Raw genomic sequence first — 22,195 nt, 5'->3', positions numbered from 1 at the left:
TCCTTGAAAATGTCCTTTTTGGCATGTTTTTGCATGGTCTCCATACTTAGTACTTAATTGTGCTAACCCCTTTCTTTCCCTTTTTAACTAAAGTGTAGGGATTTGGAGATGGTGACATGTCATGGCTACTTGATAGGTTTCTAAGTGTTGGAGATGAAGACTTGGTGAGTCCTCATAGATTCGAGGACAAAACCCAATATGTTCTTTTATGTCCTTTTTAGTATTGTTTGAGTTGTGTACGGGATTAGTCCCGAATTTTGTACTCTAAAGTATTAGATGGTTTAGAGACATCATGTATAAAGTCCAGAAAGTCTTCCGCTTGCTATATATTTTTTTTTTATGAAATGTTTTCTTGGTAAAGAAAGTTTTAAATTCCTTATGGTTTTTGTGTCTATGCGATGAATGAATGCTAAGAGGCTTGTATTAGACCTCTTCGAGGTCGAGTGCGCCGGTTACGACTAGGGGGTGCTCCCGGGTCGTGACAATTATAGCAAACTATTGATTCAAAATAAATGTTATGGCTACAGTTTCATTTAATTCCAATTCACATCAAACACATTGTCATTCGCCTCTCTCCCCTTAATCTCGCTCGCCACTCTCAATTCTCTTCCTCGCCTTTCTCACTTTATATAAACACAAATGTATAAATTGTGTTTGTATAAAGTGAGAGAGACTGTATATACAAATACAAATACATATTTTCCCGTCCTATACACTTAAAATTATACTAATACAAATCTTCCTTTGTCCAGTTCTATTTTGCCTCTCTCTCTCTCTCTCTCTCTTGCTTTATACAAACATAAATTATACAATGTATAATTTATGTTTGTATAAAGCGAGAAAGATTTGATATACAAATACAAAAAATTTATGCAGATAAACAAACACACTCATTGATACATATACATAGTAGTTACATATATATAATTATTTAACTGATATACATATACAATTCACCTCTCGATCTCCACTCTCTCCCCTCTCTCGCTCGCCTTTCTCATCTTTCCCCTGTTCCTGCTTGCCACTCTAGCCTAACACAAAGAACATATACATATACAAACGCGGTTTTAGTTTCATAGACACAAATGTCCGATTTATACAAATCGTCGCGATTTATACGAATCAGATGCTCAATAGCAAATATTGTTTGTTATAGAGTGCAAATAGCAAAATTGTAGCTATAGAGCGCTAATATGATTTTTATGTTTGCTATTTCGAATATTTACACATACCCATTTGATATATCTCTTGTCTTCTTAGGCCCACCATAATCAACCTCTTACACGTCCTCACTCGAGTATCTGACCATCTTCTTTTCATATGTCTGAATCATTTTAATTTCACATCTCTCATCACGTCTATTATGGGACCCACTAGCATCTTGTCCAAAATATCTACCTTCCTGATTTTTCTTCCTGATAATAAAATTAGAAGTGAGAGAGAGTTAGAAGTGACTTATCCTTTGTATCACCAATGGACAAGAGGGTTTCAACAACAGAACTTTTATGTTCAATATATTTGTGAAAATAGAAAATGGTCGAAAGAGAAATGACTAGTCTAAATTTTTTAGGATCAACTTCAACAACAAAAGATGTATGAAATGTATTAAAAAAAAACTAATAAAGTATGATTTGTGATTTGAGAGCTACTAGAGAACTAATAGACTACTAAAATATAAGTTAGTGTGTAGTTATGATTTTAAATTAACATTTAGATATGTGATTTGAGATGATGGTTCTGAATTCTCCAAAAAGTATGATTTGAATTCTTAAATTGTGATTTTTATTTATTTTTTAAAATGCAAAACTTGACACATAAATTGTATTTTGTAAAAAAAAGACTCGTCATTTTTAAATTTGGAATAAAAAACCTCGTGTTTGTTGTGAAGATATTTATAAAATTATGTGTATTCGAAAATATATAATCGCAAACATTTATTTATAAAAGGAACATAAAAGATATGTGATTTATCAGGGTGATATTGTTAGATATTTCGATATCTTGTTTATAAACTATGTTTTACCGATTTGATAAGATTGTATAAAAATTGAGAAAATTTTGTCAGTTTTCACAATTTGTGAAATTTTAAAGTTTATAATAATAATAATAATAATAATAATAATAATAATAATAATAATAATAATAATAATAATAATAATAATAATAATAATAATAATAATAATAATAATAATAATAATAATAATAATAATAATAATAATAATAATAATAATAATAATAATAATAATAATAATAATAATAATAATAATAATAATAATAATAATAATAATAATAATAATAATAATAATAATAATAATAATAATAATAATAATAATAATAATAATAATAATAATAATAATAATAATAATAATAATAATAATAATAATAATAATAATAATAATAATAATAATAATAATAATAATAATAATAATAATAATAATAATAATAATAATAATAATAATAATAATAATAATAATAATAATAATAATAATAATAATAATAATAATAATAATAATAATAATAATAATAATAATAATAATAATAATAATAATAATAATAATAATAATAATAATAATAATAATAATAATAATAATAATAATAATAATAATAATAATATAACTTATGAAATCTAAACTGCATACCCAAATAAAACTTTAAAGTTTTATCAATCAAATTTCATATTATAATTTTATATCATGATTTCATATTACATATCGAAATAATACCTTATTCCTACCCAAAGCATGATGTTGAAGTTGAATGAAACAAAAGGGAACAAGAAGCAAATGAGATTTTAGAGAAGTCGAATTGGTCTAATATTTTCTCGATCCGCTATTTACATAAAAAAAATTAATTTAACACATTATATGTTAATTAGTTTACAGTAAGTGAACTTGACGCATGCTTACAAGACAAATTTGGACAAGATTACGTAATGTGTTTGTCTATTCATAGGTTAAATTTGTAGTATGATAGTATAAAACTGCTTTTTAATTTAATTTCAATTGATATATATGTCCTTCAATTTTTTTGATGTGTATAAATAAATAGTTATATATATATATATATATATATAAAATTAAATAAATAGAGACGTTTCTAAATTAACGTCTTACAAATCAATTTAAGTGTATCTCACGTGAATTGCCAAGTAAGACACATGTGTATATTTATTTTAGTTTACACAAATTTAAGTATCTATATATGCCCATTCAAAATTAAAAGATATAAATATTAAATATTATTTTTATATATTAGGTCTATATTTGAATGGCTAAATAACAGATTGTGCCAATTTGGTCAACAAAATTTAGGAAAATGACATAAAAAGGTTAAGACAGCCAAACCTATGTTAAGCTCTTGAAGCGCCAAAATTCGAAATTCAAAATTTAAATCTCGATTCAAGAGCCATATTATTTCTTTAAAAATAAACCAGAGGCACTAATTATTTTTACTTTTTTAGCCCTACATTTCTTCAATAAAGTCTCATTTTCACCTTACAAATCTCAAAATTTTCATTTCTCTTCTCTCTTTCTAACCTTCCTCCACAAAAAACCCTCTCTGTTTCTCATTTTTCTGCTGTGAAAATGCGTGAGATTCTTCACATTCAAGGTGGCCAATGCGGTAACCAAATCGGATCCAAGTTCTGGGAAGTTGTGTGTGCGGAGCATGGGATTGATGCCACCGGAAGGTACCAGGGAGACACAGATCTACAACTTGAGAGGGTGAATGTGTATTACAATGAAGCTAGTGGTGGACGGTTTGTTCCTAGGGCTGTGCTCATGGATCTGGAACCAGGGACCATGGACAGTATTAGATCTGGGACTTATGGCCAGATCTTTCGTCCTGATAACTTTGTTTTTGGCCAATCTGGTGCTGGGAACAACTGGGCTAAGGGTCATTACACTGAGGGTGCTGAGCTGATTGATTCTGTTCTTGATGTTGTGCGCAAAGAAGCTGAAAACTGTGACTGCCTACAAGGTGTTTGTTTAATTGCTTTTATGCTTCTTGATTTGTTTAGATTGTATTATTTTCCTTGCATTTCTGGCTTCTATCTGTTTTATAGATTTAAGATCTGCTGCTGAGGTTTTATTACTTGTTGTTAACATGTGTACACAGTCATGTATGAATTTAACTATCTAATCTGAAGTGTTAAAACAATATGCAGCTTAGTTAAGAAGTTTTAGAAGTTATTTTGCAAACCTTCACTTAATGAACTAACTAGAGATGATGTCTGTAACGCTTTGTGGCATGACAAGTCAGATCTCTTAGTTTGTTGAGGAAAGGAGGTTAAGAATGACTCAAATATCAATAGGGGAAGGCGGTGTGTGAGAGAAATATCAGAGTGGTAAAGCTGATAGCTTAATGTACTTGGAATTTTGTGAGAAAAGTACCTTAGAGACAGCAGTATAATTCCAGAAGAAGTTCATTAGAAATAGCAAAAAAATAATCAGGAATAAAGATTGAAGGGAGAGGAGAAGATGGTATCAGACAACAAAGCAGCTAAGCATGGTTTGGTATTATATGTAAGAACCTAGGATCCAATTTATTTAGGTTATAACTGGAGTGGGTAAATATACTTATATTAATCAATTTGAAGATTTATGAGCAATCTTATGTTCTTTGGTGCTTACATGTGGTATCATATGCAGGGTTTCAGGTGTGCCACTCCCTGGGAGGAGGGACTGGGTCCGGAATGGGAACCCTTTTGATTTCAAAGATCAGAGAGGAGTACCCAGATAGAATGATGCTTACTTTCTCTGTTTTCCCATCTCCAAAGGTTTCAGACACTGTTGTTGAGCCTTACAATGCCACACTGTCTGTTCATCAGCTTGTGGAGAATGCAGATGAGTGTATGGTTCTTGACAATGAGGCACTGTATGACATTTGTTTCCGTACCCTCAAGCTGACAACTCCTAGCTGTAAGTAGCCTCAATTTAATCTGAATTACACTGGCATATACTTACATAGTCATTGATTTCCTTGAGATAACTTTTAGCATCATGATAGAAGATATCTGGATCTTCACTAGTAAGTGTGCATGTTTTCACACATTTGACCTAATATTCTCTACGTGATAATGGTCTTTATGATGGTGCAGTCAATCCTCCTCCCCCCTCCCCATTTTAATCTGTTTTGAATTAATTTCCCCTTCTGTTCTCTTGATTAAAATTGCATTTTGAACCCAAATAGATTGTATTTCTCTCTATATAACATTAATTGTGTGTAGTTTACTAATATAGGCTCTCTTGGCAAAAAGTTGCATTATGAATGTAGACTTGGTGGTATTTTTCACTTGTCTAAATATCAATATTATGTTTAGTCAACTAATACAGCTCTAGAGGTCCTCTATAACTGGTATACTGGCCATCTGTGAGAATTAAACTAAGTTTGTAAACATTACTTATCATTTCTTAGCTTGTCCCTTTAATCTGCATAAAATCTACTTTCCTGACTGTTGTTTGGTTAGCTATATAGCCCTATATGCTTTATGATGTTTTGTATACTTTATTATCTAAAGTTGCATTTTCTGATTCTGTTCCTTCATCTTCTAACAGTTGGTGACCTGAATCACCTGATATCTGCAACCATGTCTGGAGTAACTTGCTGCCTCAGATTTCCTGGCCAGCTTAACTCTGATCTCAGAAAGCTTGCTGTAAACCTCATTCCTTTTCCCCGTCTTCACTTTTTCATGGTTGGGTTTGCACCACTTACCTCACGAGGTTCCCAACAATACCGGGCTTTGACTGTCCCTGAGTTAACTCAGCAAATGTGGGATGCAAAGAACATGATGTGTGCTGCTGATCCTCGACATGGCCGTTATTTGACAGCATCAGCTATGTTCCGTGGAAAGATGAGCACCAAGGAAGTTGATGAACAGATGCTTAACGTGCAGAACAAAAACTCTTCTTACTTTATCGAGTGGATCCCCAACAATGTTAAGTCAACAGTCTGTGATATTCCTCCAACTGGTCTAAAGATGGCATCAACTTTCATTGGAAACTCAACCTCAATTCAAGAAATGTTCCGTCGTGTTAGTGAACAATTCACAGCCATGTTTAGGAGGAAGGCTTTCTTGCATTGGTACACTGGTGAGGGAATGGACGAGATGGAGTTCACTGAGGCTGAGAGCAACATGAATGATTTGGTCTCTGAATATCAGCAGTATCAAGATGCAGTGGCAGATGAGGAAGAGTATGAGGATGAGGAGGAAGAAGATCCATATCGTGACTGATGTGATCATGCTGTGTAATTTTACTTGAATTGATATTTGTAGTAGTTTCTTTCCAGTTGTGGTTGTAACCTCAACTACCATCTATCCGAACCCATCCAAGACATTTATTTGTAGTTGTCTTTAACTGCAAACACAGTTCCTTCAAATATTAGCTTTGTTTTTTATTATCTACCTTGAAATATTAGTACTTGCAGATTGAAGGTTATCTTTACCCACTTTCAGTTATGAATTTGAGATCGATTTGGGGAAACCGTTAGTTTGAATTACAGTGTAACTCACCTCGGGACTCGGCCTGAGGAGGGGCTCTAGCAAAACGTCTCGAGACTCTCAAGTGTGGGGCTTAGTTCTATAAGACTTATGCCCCAAATGCTTGATTGTACGCCCAATGCTCGCCTAACAGATTTTGCACAAATTATGTATTAAAATTTTTAGTTAACCTTGTTGACTCTCATAATTCTTGAATAAATGAATGAAACTTAATAATTTTTTTAATTTACAGAGATAAGAAGATTGAGAGTAACTCAAATATCAAGTTGTACTATTGCATCTTTACTATTTTGTAACATTGTGAAGGTGATTATATATTACGTAACATTTCTTTTAAAAATACGTAGCGAAATTTTATTTTTTTCACTTATGATTGGTCTTCATAGTTTTGTCATGTCTCAAAATTATCATATTTTATCTAGCTATTTGAATGTAATTTTATTTATATTCATGATGGAGTGATGTTTTTATTATAATACTAATAAGTTTTATTGATTATTTTCTTTCAGGGGTAAATTGTATAGTATGATAGAATTTTTTTTTTAGAAATAATGATTCTTTTATTATTAGAAAGTTAAGATGTTAGATTATTTAAACTTGAATAATCATGTTAGAAGTTTTATTTTATATGAGTTCTTTAATCATGTTTGTAATTATTTCAAACTATTGATGTATTTTTAAAATTTTGTGTTATTATATTATTATACTATATTGTAAATTAAAAAATTAAAGATCCATAGGGCTTACGCCCCACGTCTCAAGGCTTACGTCTCGCCCTATACTAAGTAAAACGCCCCGCCTTTTAAAACACTGGTTTGAAAGGTACAAATGATAAGTTGTAGATGGTTGGGGTAAGAATAATTTTTTTAAACAATAAAGACATGATCAACCAATAAAACAAAGTTGAGGGTTATTTTTACCCTTTTCACTTTATATTATACTGGTGCGTGCAACATTATTTGCATACTTTTGTCCCACTAAATTAATAGGCATTACCTGTCAAAGCACTTAGATTATGATAATATTGACTTTGTTTGGGTGGGAGAGATGAATTATGGACCACTATTTCCAACTTTTCCTTTAATCCAATATAAATTATTAATGTATTGGTAGTAGTATAAATAGGGCTCCAAAATGGTGTATGAATCACTTGGAGATGGAAATGGGAAAGTATGAGTTGTTTATGGTGATATTAATAGTGAGTGGATATGGTTTTGTTGATGGTTTGAGAATGGATTATTATTTCATGATGAATTGCCCATTTGCAGAGGGAATAGTGAAGAACATTGTGAATAGGCATTTGCAAGCTGATCCTACTCTTGCTGCTGCCCTTATCAGGATGCACTTCCACGATTGCTTTGTTGAGGTAACTTTATTTTATAAATTAGTATTACTTTAGTAGCATGCATGAGAGTTGAAACATGAAATTTTTGTTCGTCTTGAAAAGGGATGTGATGCATCGGTGTTGATTGATTCAACAAAGGATAACACAGCAGAAAAGGATTCTCCAGCAAATTTAAGCTTGAGAGGCTATGAAATCATTGATGAAGTCAAAGAACAACTCGAAATCCAATGCCCTGGAGTCGTCTCTTGTGCTGATATTCTTGCCATGGCTGCAAGGGATGCTGTCTTCTTTGTAAGATATATATTCATCTCTCTCTCTCTCTATATATATATATATATATATATGAATAATCTCTTAAACTAATTTGTTATACATATGATAGGCTGGAGGTCCAGTGTATGACATACCAAAAGGAAGAAAGGATGGAACAAGATCAAGAATAGAAGACACAATCAATCTACCTCCCCCAACACTTAATAGTTCAGAGCTTATCAGATTGTTTGGCCAACGTGGCTTCACTGCTCAAGAGATGGTGGCTCTATCTGGTAAATATATATATATATATATTTGTCAAAAATATATCAATTAGGATTATTAATTTATGTCATGAATATATATAGGTGCACATACACTAGGAGTGGCAAGATGCTCATCATTCAAGCATAGATTGAGTAACTTTGACTCAACACATGATGTGGATCCAACTTTGGATGCCCAATTCGCCAAAACTCTATCAAAAAGATGCACTAGTGACAAGTCTGAGCAGGCCTTTGACACCACAAAAGATACTTTTGACAATGACTACTATAATGCTTTACAAAGGAAAACTGGTGTCCTCTTCTCTGATCAAACACTTTACAACAACCCTAGAACTAGAGGCATTGTCAATGCTTATGCCTTTAATCAAGCTATGTTCTTCCTTGATTTCCAACAAGCCATGCGTAAAATGGGCTTACTTGATGTCAAAGAAGGCTCCAAGGGGGAAGTGCGGGCCAACTGTCGTATCATCAATTGATTATTCCTATTACTATTCCTATATATGCATGTAAAGTGTGTTCCAACCAGCTTTTATATATAATATAAAATAAAATATAGCCAAAGTAATTATATGATTTGTCTGTGCATGGGCCCAATAATATTACGTTAAATATTAAAAAAAGCATAATTTTGTTGGTCAAAATTATTATCTAGAAGTTAAGTTCAAAAGAAAGTTAACCTTTTTCTTAAGTCACGCTAATTTAAATGAGTTAAAAAATTTCTTTTAAACTTATATGTGTTACTATAAGAAAAGTGTGAATTACATGGGATTTTTCTGAGGATTAGTATGAAAATAAGTTTCCTACACATTTAAATTTAATTATTCTTATAGTAGATAATTTAATTATTCTTATAATATCTACTATCTAGTGTAATGCTACACACTTATAAATGAAAATTTGGAGGAAAATTTCTTGTAGTGGTTGACAATTTAATTATTCTTATAATATCTACTATCTAGTGTAATGCTACACACTTATAAAAAAGTTACTTACCAAAATTAATCACTAAAGCTATTTGACTGAGTTATTCTTTATACTAGACGACGGTAAACCCGTGCAAGAACGGGTCCTACATAAAAAAAATGTATTATATGTTAATTTAATAGCATAGATGAGTATAAGTTAACGGATTGATCACTATCTTTTATAATTGAAATGAAGGGTTCAATTTGCTTCCACTAATAGAGGTTTCTTTTATTCCCCATCTCTATCCACATTTAATTAATTTATTTTTTTAAAAAATGAACTTATTATCATAATTTGATGCCCTGAATTATTTGTAATTGCCTCTTATACTAATAATATTTTTTATATATGATTGGAGTATGTATATCACAATATAAAGGTAGCAGGTTAACTATAAATTAATATGATTAAGTCCAATAGACTTTTTATAAATTAATGTACATGGTTTTCGAAAAATAGTCATGTAGTTTAAATAAGGAGGTAATTCACTACTCCCTTCATTTCAAATATTTGTCATAAATTTTTGAAATAAAATCAGATTAAAATAAATTAATATTTAAATTTAAAACATAGATATTCAAAACATATATAAAAAGCACTATTTAAATGAAAAAATACACTCTAAACGGTTAGTCAAAATGCATTTTAAATATTTTAGAATGGTTTATTATTATGACTTGTAATATTTTTTTTGCGTAATTTTCATATACGTAAATTTTACTATTATTGTTATTACAAATTTTATGTCAAAATTTATTTAAAATTAACTCTCCAAATTCAAGAGGTGCCACAGAAATTAGAACTAAAGGGAGATTATTTGTAAAAATATGAAAGGATTAAGGACCTAAAGCAGCACTTAATGAAAAGACAAACTTCATAAAAAAATTAGATAATTACACTAAGCACACATGTTGATATCCAAATCTTTACTCACTCTTCTAGTACTAATGATAGTGCTCCTTTGGTTTATTTTTACTTATTTAGTATTGATTTGTCAGACTTCTTAATTCTTAAAAAATAAATAAATAGAATTACAATTTTACTTAATAAATTAAATATTTTAAAAAATATATTGGGAAATGACAATAGTTAATAAATAATAATTAAATTATGAACTAAAAGTGATATATCTAGATAAAAATAAATATTTTAAAAAATATATTGGGAAATGACAATAGTTAATAAATAATAATTAAATTATGAACTAAAAGTGAGGTAATTGTACCAAATGTATTTAAGAATAAAATTTTCATCTAAATTCGTTTAAAAGTACAAATTTATTATTTATGTTACTTCATTTAAACACGTATCATTCTTAAATTGTAAAATACTAAAGTTATCTTCATTTTTAAATCATCTTACATGTTACTATTTCCTTCAAAATTTATGTGAACTAACAATAGAATTCTCCTGAAATTAGCGTACATGAGATGAAAAAGAAGAATAAAAAAAAACAAATACAAAAGATCTAGCTAAAAAGAATACCAATATAAACTAATTTAATAGAAAATTGCACGGGAAGCTTATATTCAGTACCATAGCATTTCGTTTTATCTCTCATTTTAATTGATATATAAAATATAAATTTTCAAGTGGCTAAAAGAATATACAATTAAAAATATGTAATTCGATAGTAAGGAAATTAAATTAAAATATAAATAAACACAAGAATTAGTGAAATAAATTCATAAATAAAATTATATTTAAGTAGTGTATTTTTTTTAAAAAATATGAAGAATTATTATAATAAAAATAAGGAGTAGTGAAGGTCATAACTATTATTATACATGATATTTAAAATAATATATGATTTTACATGGATATAAAAAGAGTTTAAAGGGACACTTTTGTCATTTTATCTATCTTATACTGGGATAAGTTATCCCGATATTACTATTCCACCCAAAGATAGGGATAACTTATCTCAGGACTAATTATTAATCCTGGGATAAGTTATCCCATGATGTGCAACCAAACAAAGGATTAAAGGGTGCTCAAAATTTATCCCGGGATTAACTCCCTTTATCCATCACACTAAACGACCCCTAAGTATACTAGATAATGGAGTCTGTGCCCAATATATGTTACTTCCTCCGTCTAATAATAGTTGTCTACTATATTAAAAATAATTGTCCAATAATTCTTGTTTAATTTAGAAAATTAAGAGATAATTTACCTTTTGTGTCTATTTTACCATTACCATTTAATACAATTTATCATCTAACACATTTCTCAAAGTATTAAATTTAATAAAGTCAAAGGATAGTATAATAATATTACCCTTATTATTTATTGTTTCTTAAGGAGTGTGTCAAGTCAATCGTGGACAACTATTGTTGGACATAGAGAGTATTTATATTGTCTCAATTTATGTGATATAAATAAAATTTCGAAAGTCAATCAATTTTTTTTATGATTTATAAATATTTTAAGTTATTAATTATTATAATTCATAGTACTTTTAATATTATTTTTAAATAATATATGTTACTTCTTCTATCTCAATTTATATGGCATCGATAGAATTTCGAGAGTTATCAAATTTTGATGTCTTTTATATATTTTTAGTACATAAGTATGATTTATAATATTTGTACGTTATTTTTAAAAAAGATATGTTACTCCATCTATTTCAATTATGTGACACTAATAAAAATTTTAAATTTAATCAAATTGCATAATAATAGTAATCCAAGTGACATACGAGCAGGGCCACGTGTTTAATTGACATAGTAATAATTAAGTTAACACTAACATTAAAAGTAAAGAAGGAGCTGTGACGTGACGGTGTGTCTTATTCAAAGAGCTACACGTGTCTTACATCAGTGTGCTTAGATGCTTATGTCTAAAATCATCTAGTCGAGGTTGAGTGACTTTTATGCGATGCTAACGATTTAATAACTATTTTTGTAGCCTTAAAATGTTTCAGTTTATGCTTCTACCTAGTGTCTGAATTGTGAGAAAATTAATATTCCCTTCGTTCAATAACAGTTGTCAACTATATAAAAAATAATTATCTAACAGAAATTGTCTAATTTAGAAAAGCAAGAGATAATTTATTTTTTTATTTTGCCCTTGCTATTAAGTATTAGTATTTATCATCTAACACATTTTTAAAACATTAAATTTAATAAAGTCAAATAATAATATAGTAATATTACCCTTATTATTTATTATTTTCTATGTCCCTTATTACTTGTCTACTTTTGAATTGACATACCAATTAAGAAAACAATAATTGACATAACGAGTTGACTATTTTACCCCTATTAATTATGAAGTTGATGAATTAAAAACTTAAGATTTTTAAGAAGTTCTACCTTTCTCAAAATAATTAATTGAGGGCATAATAAGTAAAAATATTTTGTCCTTTTTTTATTTGTTAAAATGGATAAATAATTAAAGACAACTAAAAAAAATGGAAAAATAATTAGTGAGATAGAGAATATATTTTAAGGAGTGTACCAACTATCAAGTCTGACAACTATTGTTAGAAAGAGAAAATATTCCTATATTATAAATAAAATGTATTATAGTAATTATTTAAAAGATTGTGTGAGAAATTAACTCAAAGTTTACAAAAAAAAAAATTTCTCATTTTCTTGCCTTTCCCCTGTCATTTTTACCACCTAAAGAAATAAAGAAAAGAAAAAACAAAAAGTAAAAGCGAGGCTTCGAAGAGCTCCGCCGCAAGGGTGAACAAAGAAATTGCAGTTTCACCTTCCTCCTTCGGCTGAGCATAAAAACCCATTTGAACAAGAGAGAAAGTAATATAGTTTCGGAAAAATTTACCTGAAAAAATGGCTAATGCTCTCGTAAACAGAGCAGCTACAGTGAATCAGTCCACGAATTTCTTCAGGGCATCTTTCAGTTTCCTCAGAAATCTGAGCACTGCAACACCAACTAAGGATCCTTCTACCGAATCGTCTGCTGATGGACCTAAGAAGCCCAAAAGGAAGAAGAAGAAGAATCTTTTTGAGGTGGCTCAGTTTCTACCCAATTGGGGTCTCGGTTATCACATGGCCAAGACTCATTGGGCCAATGTCTCCTATGAAATCACAAAAATCAATCTTTATAAGGTATTTCTCTTTTTCTGGGGATGTAATAGGTAGAGTATGCATTGGCGTTCATTTTCTAGGGTTTATGTGTATATACAGATTTTTTCATTTTGCGGATCGTTTTGTTTTTGCAGGATGGTAGACACGGTAAGGCTTGGGGACTTGCTTATAGAGATGGTGAGTGTTTCTTTCTTTTTCCTTTTCTAGTGTAAATGATTCTATTTTTTGAGCATTTGATGAATGCAGTAAAGGTTAGAAAATAGGAGTTAGCTACTCTACATTGGCTTTATTTCCAAATAAAATTCAAGGAGCTGAGAGAATCCTAAATTGGTCTAGATTATTTACATTAGACAGCTTATGTCGGATAAGTAAGGTTCATCAAACTCCTAGATTCCAAAGTTTGTGAAGGGGTGTTGGAATCCCATTAAAACATTCGGTTCCACTCTCTTTAAATGATCCAAATAATGCATGAAGAGACCATATGATACATCTTTCTGATCGATTTCTCAACTCTCTGGTGTTCCAAATTAGCATAAGCGTATTCAGGACTATAGGGATTAGGCATCACCTAGTACACTCCAAAAAGAGACAGGAACTTTTTCCATACATTTTTTGTCTCAAACATGAGAACGCGATTTTCAACTTCGGCCTGATTCCTGCATAATTAAAAGTAGTATGCAAAAACAATCTCCTCTTGTTCTGAGATTATCTTATGCTGGACATGCTCGCTGGAGTTCTAACCAGCTAAACTAAGCAAGCTTTACAGGGATCTTAGTCTTCCATATGAATTCCCGTGGCCTGTCATAATTATTCTGTTGCTCTTGATTTGTCTTTCATAGCATTCTTTTATTGTGAACTTCCCCTTTTCATGTTCTCCCCAGCACAATTTATTTCTCTTGCATATGAATTGTTACTTTCTGGAGTTTGATCAATAACTCCAGCAAGTTCTAATCACGGCAATGCCTCCTAGAAGAATATTCCATGAATTTCCATCTCTCTTCATAAAATGGTGATTTTTTTATTTATTGTTCTTTGATGATTAGAACTGATGAATTTGCCAACCATGTATAATTATCAAGATTTGTAGCTGAGCCTTAACCAGATAAATAGAACAAGGTGCTTTACCTCAATTGGATGTGATGTTACCAAAACTGAAACTTGTTCTTAACTTACTGTGCATTGTAGGTTAGATTTTTGCGCTCTGAACTTCAGTCCAGATTGGTTCTAATGCTATGTGGTGCAAGTAACAAAGTTTGTAGCTCATACTCGTGAAAATTGGGCTTTCATTCAAGTTTCCTGCCAAATTTTAATAACTTGGATCAAGTTTATGTAAAAAATTGATGCCTTTTGGACTATACTCTTGGGTGTTTCCTAGAGGTCAATGAAGTGAGTGAAAAACATGGGAGACTAGGGTCAAATCCACGCAGAGACAAAATATACTAGGCAAACTTTCTGGTGCCTATGCCTGGGGAAGTGACAGTTACCTAGTGGAATAGTTGAGGTGCACAAGCTTGTCTGAACACCACTTTGTAAACCAATATAAAACTTTGCAAACTACATATATACCAACTAATTGGGATTACACAACTTTTCAATGTAGGGGTAAGTCGGAGATTTATTTGCCTTGAAAAAGACAAATTATTTTGTATTTAAATGAAATTGAGTGAAGTTGAGTAGAATGGATATAGATGACTAATATAGCCGACCCCAACAGATATGGGATTTGAGGTGTATTTTTTTATGATGATCTGCAAACTTCAACACAAACATCCATATTTTTTCTCTGGGTTTAGTTACCACATTTCTCTCTGTTTGTGTAAGCTGGTAATAAGCATACATAAGTTAGATAAGTTTACTGTATATGTTAGTATGTTTCTGTTTGAAAATGCTTCTGCCAATAATTGTCTCTCTCAAAGGATCATCTTGGCTGGTTATATTTTTTGCTATGTGATTGGAAATTGCTACTGCTGTTTATCAGCACACTTGAAATTCTTTCTTGTTGTGCATGGATAAGTTGTAGCATCATAGTAGTCATCACTTTTAAGCCTTTTATATCCCAGAACTGGATTTGTTTATTCTTTTTCCTTTATCTTCCAATCTAGTAGTTAGTGGTGTTCTATTGGATTGCTAACTAGTGATTTTAAAGAGTGAGTGGACATTCAGCTTATATGACGCACAACAGTTTTTGTATTAGCCTTTTGTCTTGATAGGATGATGCTTTACCTATATTTAACAAATAATCTACTCGATTCCAACTAGTAAAAGGAGTACAGGAATCATTTTTATCATGATTTTTGAATTTGATGCGGGTTCATTAAAAAATAAATACATAAATATTGAAGAGCTTTTTGGAAGTGGATGAGGAATCATTTTTTACTGTATTCTAGTAAAAGGAGTACAGGCATCATTTTTACATGTATTGACATCTGCAAGATTTCCTTCACAATGGTGCATTTGCATCCATCTGTTGCAGTAAAAAATGGAACAAAGGATTAAGAGGATATTAGTCCTAAGGAAGGTTATTTAAATTCCACTCTGTGACCGACTAGTATTTTATCCAACAACGGCACTTCCTAGTGACCATTTTTCTTTAGGTTGTTTTACTATCACGTCAAGTGTTTTCATATCTTTGTATGAACTTGAAAAACCATTCCTCTTTACTTACCATTTTCAATGTTTGTCTTCTGCAAGTAACTAAACCAGTCTCTGTGTTCAGGTTTACCAATTGCTGACGCTCCCAAGAAAATAAGTGGCGTACATAAGAGGTGCTGGAAGTACATTGCAAATTTGAAGAAACCAGAGGGAAGTCTTGATCAAATAAAGAAAACCGAAGAAAGTACCCCTAATCCAGATGTTCAAGCTGCTTGAAGCTGTTTCCTCAACTGTTTTAGCATTGGAATCTTCAATCTCATTACAAATTTGTTTTGTTTTGCTTGTGGTGCCATAATGCCAATGAAGTAGCATTCAATGAAAGCTTCAGGCTGTTGTCTTTTACCATGAAGTTATAGCAACTGGTGCCTTAAGAAAGAACTGATGGAAATCTGTGGACACATTTTCAGATATTTTAAAGTTTTTAATGATAGACATTTTTTTTTAAATTAGAAGAGAGATTGCTCTAGGTCACCAAGTCATTTTGATGATTCCTTTTAAATTTTTAATATCCAACTCTATTTTTTGTACTATGCATAATATATCGTGACAAGTCTTCTCACTTTCACAATCATATTGTTCTTTCTTATAATTCAATAAGCAATTTTAACTTAACATCCCCAACTCCAAACGCAAAACGCAACAATAGTGTTTGTCCCATAAAATAGCAGTCTTTTTTACCTGAACTATCTAAATGGTATGCATATATTCTCCATCATATTTTTGGGACATTGGTGTCCTTGTCGTCTAAAGCCTAGAACATATATACCATTTATACTAATGGACATACACGTGCCATAATCTTATTCATAGACCTGACATTTATTAAATATCGGATTGATGAATAAGATTGCGCCACGTGTCCCTATTTAGTCTTCCATTAGAGTAAAGGACATATATGCTCTAGTTTTTGAACGACAGGGCACCAATGTCCCAAAAATATGACGGAGGATATCTGCATACCATTTACGATAGTTTGGGGGTATGTTTGTCCTTTTTCCCTTTTTTTTTTAATATAGAAGGGAAGATGGTTTAGTTCAAAATATCATAAGGTCCTAGGTTTAATGTTCTATGGGGACAAAAAATACTAGGTGTCAATCTGTCCGAGCTTTGGTGGACAATTACTTGATACGTGTTGCTGGTAGGTCTTCCCCGTTTGTGTCACCTTCTAAATTTTTTTCCATCTAGTGTTTTTCTTTTTCATCCGGTGTTTGGTACTTGACATTGAAGCCCGATTAAATCCGACTCAATCCAAAACCTCAAATCTGGCTATACCCAAAATCTCTCTAATTAAGAAGGAAGGAATACTTACGGTTCCGCCTTACCGGTTTCTTCTATTTTTCACTCCGCTTCGAACTGAAACTTCTACAGATAAAATTTTTCACTGTGCTTCGAACTGAAACTTCTACAAATAAAATAAAAATAACAATTGAATTTGAGAAAGAAAGAAAGAAGATAAAAAGAAAGAAATGAAAGAGCACCAACTCCCAACATTAGTCAAAAAAAGTCCTTTTCTTTGTGACCCCATTTCTCTCACGCTTCAAATCATGAAATTTTCATGAACCCCTTTAAGTATTTTCGTCTTTTCTTCAATCTGTGAGCTCAAATACTGTTTTTTGGCTACTGGTTTCTGCAAAAATGTCAACTTTTGACACTGTAAACACTGACATAGAGGCAAATGGCAGTGGCGACAATGCTAATCTTGCCCGTCAGCGCCGCCGTCAACGACGCCGGAGGCGACGGCGACGGATGCCATCCATGGCAGGGAGCAGCGAGACCACTACTGATGGGAGCTTTCGGTTCTCCGATTCCGACTCAGACCAGTCTTGGCACTCTCCTTTAGGCTCTGTAGCAGGTGGGTCTTACCGTTACGAAGAATGTGGGTTTTCCATGAGGTCTGAGGGCAATTTGGTCCATCGTGAGCACAACAAAAGAGGGTCTTGTCCGTTGCCGGATGAAGAGATTGATTTGGAGAGTGGTGAATTGGAGTTGAAAGTGCATAAAGATGAGAAAACTTGTAGGATTTGTCATTTGAGTTTGCTGAAATGTGGTGGCATTGGTGATGATGACCAACTCCTAGAGGCCTCTGGTGGAATGGCCATTGAATTGGGCTGTTCTTGCAAAGGTGATTTGGCAGCTGCTCATAAACATTGTGCTGAAACTTGGTTCAAAATCAAGGGAAACACGTAAGACTATGACTCTCTACCCCTTGTTGTAGCTCCAATTTTCATGATTCTTTGAATCTATTTGTCAAATAGAACTTGATGGTATGAAGTATAATTCTTAATGTGTTTGTGAAGATGAGAAATTATGTCTACTTTAGTGTTGCTGGAAATGTGAAATGATTTCTATAGTAGATTAACTACTAGCAATACTGCAGATAATCCTCTCTTCCGATTTAGAGCTCTTTCCCCAGTTTGTTCTTTCGTTCAGGGTGTTTAAACAGAATTTCTATGGGTTCATTGTACATGAAATATGACATTTTAGTATCTTCTGAGGTTTGTTTAAGGTTAAGTTTAGAAGTAAAGTGGTATAGTGGTTCGGTTTTATGTGGTTAACTCCTATCATTTCATTGGTACAACCAAGATTCCATCATTGTTTGAGTTTTTTGAGGTACTTAACTGATAGATGTACTCAAGTTTCCAACTTTATTAAGTTTAGAAGTGAAGTGGTTTGGTTGTTAAGTGGTTAACTCCCATCATTTCATTGGTACAACCAAGATTCCATCTTTGTTTGAGTTTTTTGAGGTACTTAACTGATAGATGTACTCAAGTTTCCAACTTTATTAAGTTTAGAAGTGAAGTGGTTTGGTTGTTAAGTGGTTAACTCCCATCATTTCATTGGTACAACCAAGATTCCATCTTTGTTTGAGTTTTTTGAGGTACTTAACTGATAGATGTACTCAAGTTTCCAACTTTATTAAGTTTAGAAGTGAAGTGGTTTGGTTGTTAAGTGGTTAACTCCCATCATTTCATTGGTACAACCAAGATTCCATCTTTGTTTGAGTTTTTTGAGGTACTTAACTGATAGATGGACTCAAGTTTCCAACTTTATTAAGTTTAGAAGTACAGTGGTATAGTGGTTTGGTTGTTGTCTCCTATCATTTCATTGGTACAACCAAGATTCCATCTTTGCTTTAATTTTTTGAGGTACTTAACTGATAGATGTACTCAAGTTTCCAACTTAATTAATTTTGCCTCCAAGAAACATTGTTTATGGCCTTCTAGCAGGCTGAAATTCTTCTTCTCCTTGGATACTGTGTACTAAACGTTTTGGTTCTTCAGAACACTAAATATTCATTGGTATTGGTGTTATCTACTACGTCACTGCTTCTAATTTAGTATCTTTGCACTACCAGCACATCTAAATCTAGATCCTGTTCTTTTTGCCGTGGTTGATAAATGACATGAAAAACTGGATATAAGGTATATGTGACCTTGAAAAGTATTGTTCTCCACTAAATGGCCTGGTTTAGTTTACCAATTTTCAAATATCATTTTTCAATTTGGATACAAAAACTACATTTTCACATACTCACAATTTCATGGTCAAATCCCGCTGAAAAAGCATGTCTTCAAAAGAAAAGTAGAATTGAGCTATTAGTTCTGTCATTTCCGCTGATGCATCATGCAAGAATATTGGAACACGCATATTACTTCCCTCTCCACATCAAAGGGATTTGATGCATTTTTATCATGTTTGAATCAGTAGCCACATTGTTCGCACACTGCTCTTTTTCCTTTTGTTAATATATTTTGCTGTCCTTATTCTTGTGCTATTTGTAGAGTCATATTCACTAGAACAGAAGTTTTTACTAGGAGCAATTATTGAATTATGTAAGGAAGCATGGAAGAAATCGTCATACATTTACTTCAAAGATACAGAAAATCTTTAAAGAGGCATTGAGGCCGTCTGGATGTTCCTTTCACATAAAATGTTTCAACTGTGATGGCACCTAAAACTTCTGTTTATCAACATGTTTCATTGCCTTACATGTTGCACACTAAACTTTTGCTATGGCAACAGACAATTGCTTCTATGACTTTTCTGTGATGTGTTGCTTATTGTTCAACAAGACATTGGTAAAGCCAAGGTTGTTATTTTGTTTTCTTTTGAGGGGGTGGGACAACATAAACTTTCCAAGAATTAGGGGGTTAGAATGGTGTACATTTTCCCCCGGTTTATTAATGAACAAGCATGATATTGTCTTGTGTAACTAAGGTATACATCTATATAGCTTAAGGAAGAAAAATCTGTAGTTGATTGTTATGAAGTGGCATGTTGGTCGGGAAGGAAAGGCACATTAAGTACCTTTTCTGTTATGTCATTTCTTTTCGTAGATTTTAGCTTAGTTTTCAGTGTCTTAATCGTCTATATGCCAACATGACAATATGGAACCGTCTGCAATTCCAAACCAAACTGTATGGTGTCCTCTGTATGTGACTCCACTTATCCTTGCTTGCATGTCTATGATCCAGGATTTGTGAAATCTGTGGTGCAGTAGCGGTGAATGTTATTGGAGGGCAGGCAAGTGAACCCAGCAATACTACGATAGCCACTGTGGGAGTATCAAGTGCACCTGTAGTCCTTTCTGAAACCCGAAGATTCTGGCATGGACGCCGCATCATGAATTTCCTGCTTGCATGCATGATTTTTGCCTTTGTTATTTCATGGCTTTTTCACTTCAAAATATTCCCCTGAATTTCTTTCAAGATCGTCCTGGCTGGACTTGTTTTGAGTGACATCATTAACGACTCAACCATGGGCAATTCATGATGTAGAGGTATATTTGGGCTGAGGAATTTTCAAGGCAAGATAGCATTTTGATACAGGTCATGTACTTCTCAAGAGTGTTCCTCTGCGATGCTTATTTGAGAAAATGACTTGTAACTGGGAATGCAAGAGACGAAGACGACCAATGTCTTATTAGTTCATCAAACATCATGTGGAAAGAAGTCTACTCCACCAGTAGCAAATCATCCTCCATATATCCATGTTAATATCTCCGACATATCCATATTAAGCAGTGGTGATGGTGCAGTGCATTCTGTTGTATTTCATTATTGCACTTTTTGTACAAATATTTTCATGTTGCTTAGTTACTTAAGTGTGTTCCAGTCAATACCCTTGCTTCTGATAATTTTAGCCTGTGTCCCCTTGTAAGTTCTCTGCATCTCAGAAAACTGCCAACCATTTGAGGAGGGTTGTTTTATATTTGATCAGACTGTAAAATGACATTGTGTATTTTAGACAAGTTTTGAATATTCTGAACTTCTGATCCTTTATATGCTATCATGGATTTGGAAACCTTTGAACACCATCAAGAGCTCAAGGATCCTTTAGAGATCCATCGAAGAAGATCTGAACGTCCACAAGGAGGCCATCATGGATTTGGAAACCTTCCAACATCCCATCAAGAGTTTATTCTGATCAGAGAGTTTGGATGAGGTTGTTTCTTATTCTGACTCCAACAATCCGGTAATTGTTAGTTTTAATTAAACCCTAGCATACTGTCTTCATTTGAGGTGGATTATTTACGATGAATATTGTTCTCTTTGAGAGATTGAAGGTGGAAATCCAGTCCATACTTGTTAATAAACATGTCGAATATAAGAATATGTTCTTACTAGATAGACTAAATTTGATGTTCCTTGTATTGAATTCTCTTGTGTTGAGAGTCACAGTAGCAATAACATCCATTGCAAGATTATGATAAACAATAAAGGAAATAGAAAGTGATGAATAGAAAGAGATAGAAACTAGACTACAACGCGTTTCAGAGAAGGAAATCTGTAGCAACTAAACTAAGTGACATTTGTTAGAAGTTTTAAAAATCTGAGTTTGCAAACTTAACTTTTGAGTGCAATGGATGTCTAAATTGTTACATAAGTATCAAGTGTTGAAACTAAATTGACAATAAGCTAAAACGGGCTTATAAACTAGTTTGATCAGCTTATATGGTTACTGAAAGACATCCTTATTAGGTAAATATATTAACTTTCATTCAATAATTTCTCAAATCTGTTGTTTTCAGAACTTTTTTCATATATGAACTGTCCAACAGCCTGATGAAATGTGCTTCTAACATGCTGGAAAAAAAAGCATTAGGACATGGCAAGAATCTTTGATACATCCCTTC

The 22,195-nt window shown here is 32.2% G+C and overlaps 4 protein-coding genes across 4 annotated transcripts; all 4 read left to right on the top strand.

The window, feature by feature from the left end:
* The first annotated feature begins 3,449 nt into the window (after positions 1-3,449).
* On the top strand, positions 3,450-6,443 carry LOC102581203 (tubulin beta-2 chain-like). Its single transcript, XM_006350751.2, has 3 exons — positions 3,450-3,978; positions 4,650-4,919; positions 5,556-6,443. The coding sequence occupies exons 1-3, from the start codon at positions 3,585-3,587 to the stop codon at positions 6,230-6,232; spliced, it is 1,341 nt and encodes a 446-aa protein (XP_006350813.1). The 5' UTR covers positions 3,450-3,584; the 3' UTR covers positions 6,233-6,443.
* A 1,191-nt stretch (positions 6,444-7,634) lies between these two features.
* LOC102580868 (peroxidase 47) lies at positions 7,635-8,936 on the top strand. Its single transcript, XM_006350750.2, has 4 exons — positions 7,635-7,865; positions 7,947-8,135; positions 8,227-8,389; positions 8,465-8,936. Exons 1-4 carry the CDS (start codon positions 7,641-7,643, stop codon positions 8,857-8,859), a joined length of 972 nt encoding a protein of 323 aa, XP_006350812.2. The 5' UTR covers positions 7,635-7,640; the 3' UTR covers positions 8,860-8,936.
* A 4,036-nt stretch (positions 8,937-12,972) lies between these two features.
* Positions 12,973-16,509, top strand: LOC102580518 (uncharacterized). Its single transcript, XM_006350749.2, has 3 exons — positions 12,973-13,428; positions 13,542-13,584; positions 16,124-16,509. Exons 1-3 carry the CDS (start codon positions 13,150-13,152, stop codon positions 16,273-16,275), a joined length of 474 nt encoding a protein of 157 aa, XP_006350811.1. The 5' UTR covers positions 12,973-13,149; the 3' UTR covers positions 16,276-16,509.
* Positions 16,510-17,512: 1,003 nt separating this feature from the next.
* Positions 17,513-21,348, top strand: LOC102580194 (uncharacterized). Its single transcript, XM_006350748.2, has 2 exons — positions 17,513-18,242; positions 20,535-21,348. Exons 1-2 carry the CDS (start codon positions 17,695-17,697, stop codon positions 20,755-20,757), a joined length of 771 nt encoding a protein of 256 aa, XP_006350810.1. The 5' UTR covers positions 17,513-17,694; the 3' UTR covers positions 20,758-21,348.
* Positions 21,349-22,195: the final 847 nt, after the last annotated feature.

The sequence above is a fragment of the Solanum tuberosum genome, unplaced genomic scaffold, assembly GCF_000226075.1.
Source record: "Solanum tuberosum cultivar DM 1-3 516 R44 unplaced genomic scaffold, SolTub_3.0 scf00128, whole genome shotgun sequence".
NCBI classification, from domain to species: domain Eukaryota; kingdom Viridiplantae; phylum Streptophyta; class Magnoliopsida; order Solanales; family Solanaceae; genus Solanum; species Solanum tuberosum.
Note: the sequence above shows the minus strand (reverse complement) of the source record. Positions and strands in the feature narration are given on the sequence as shown.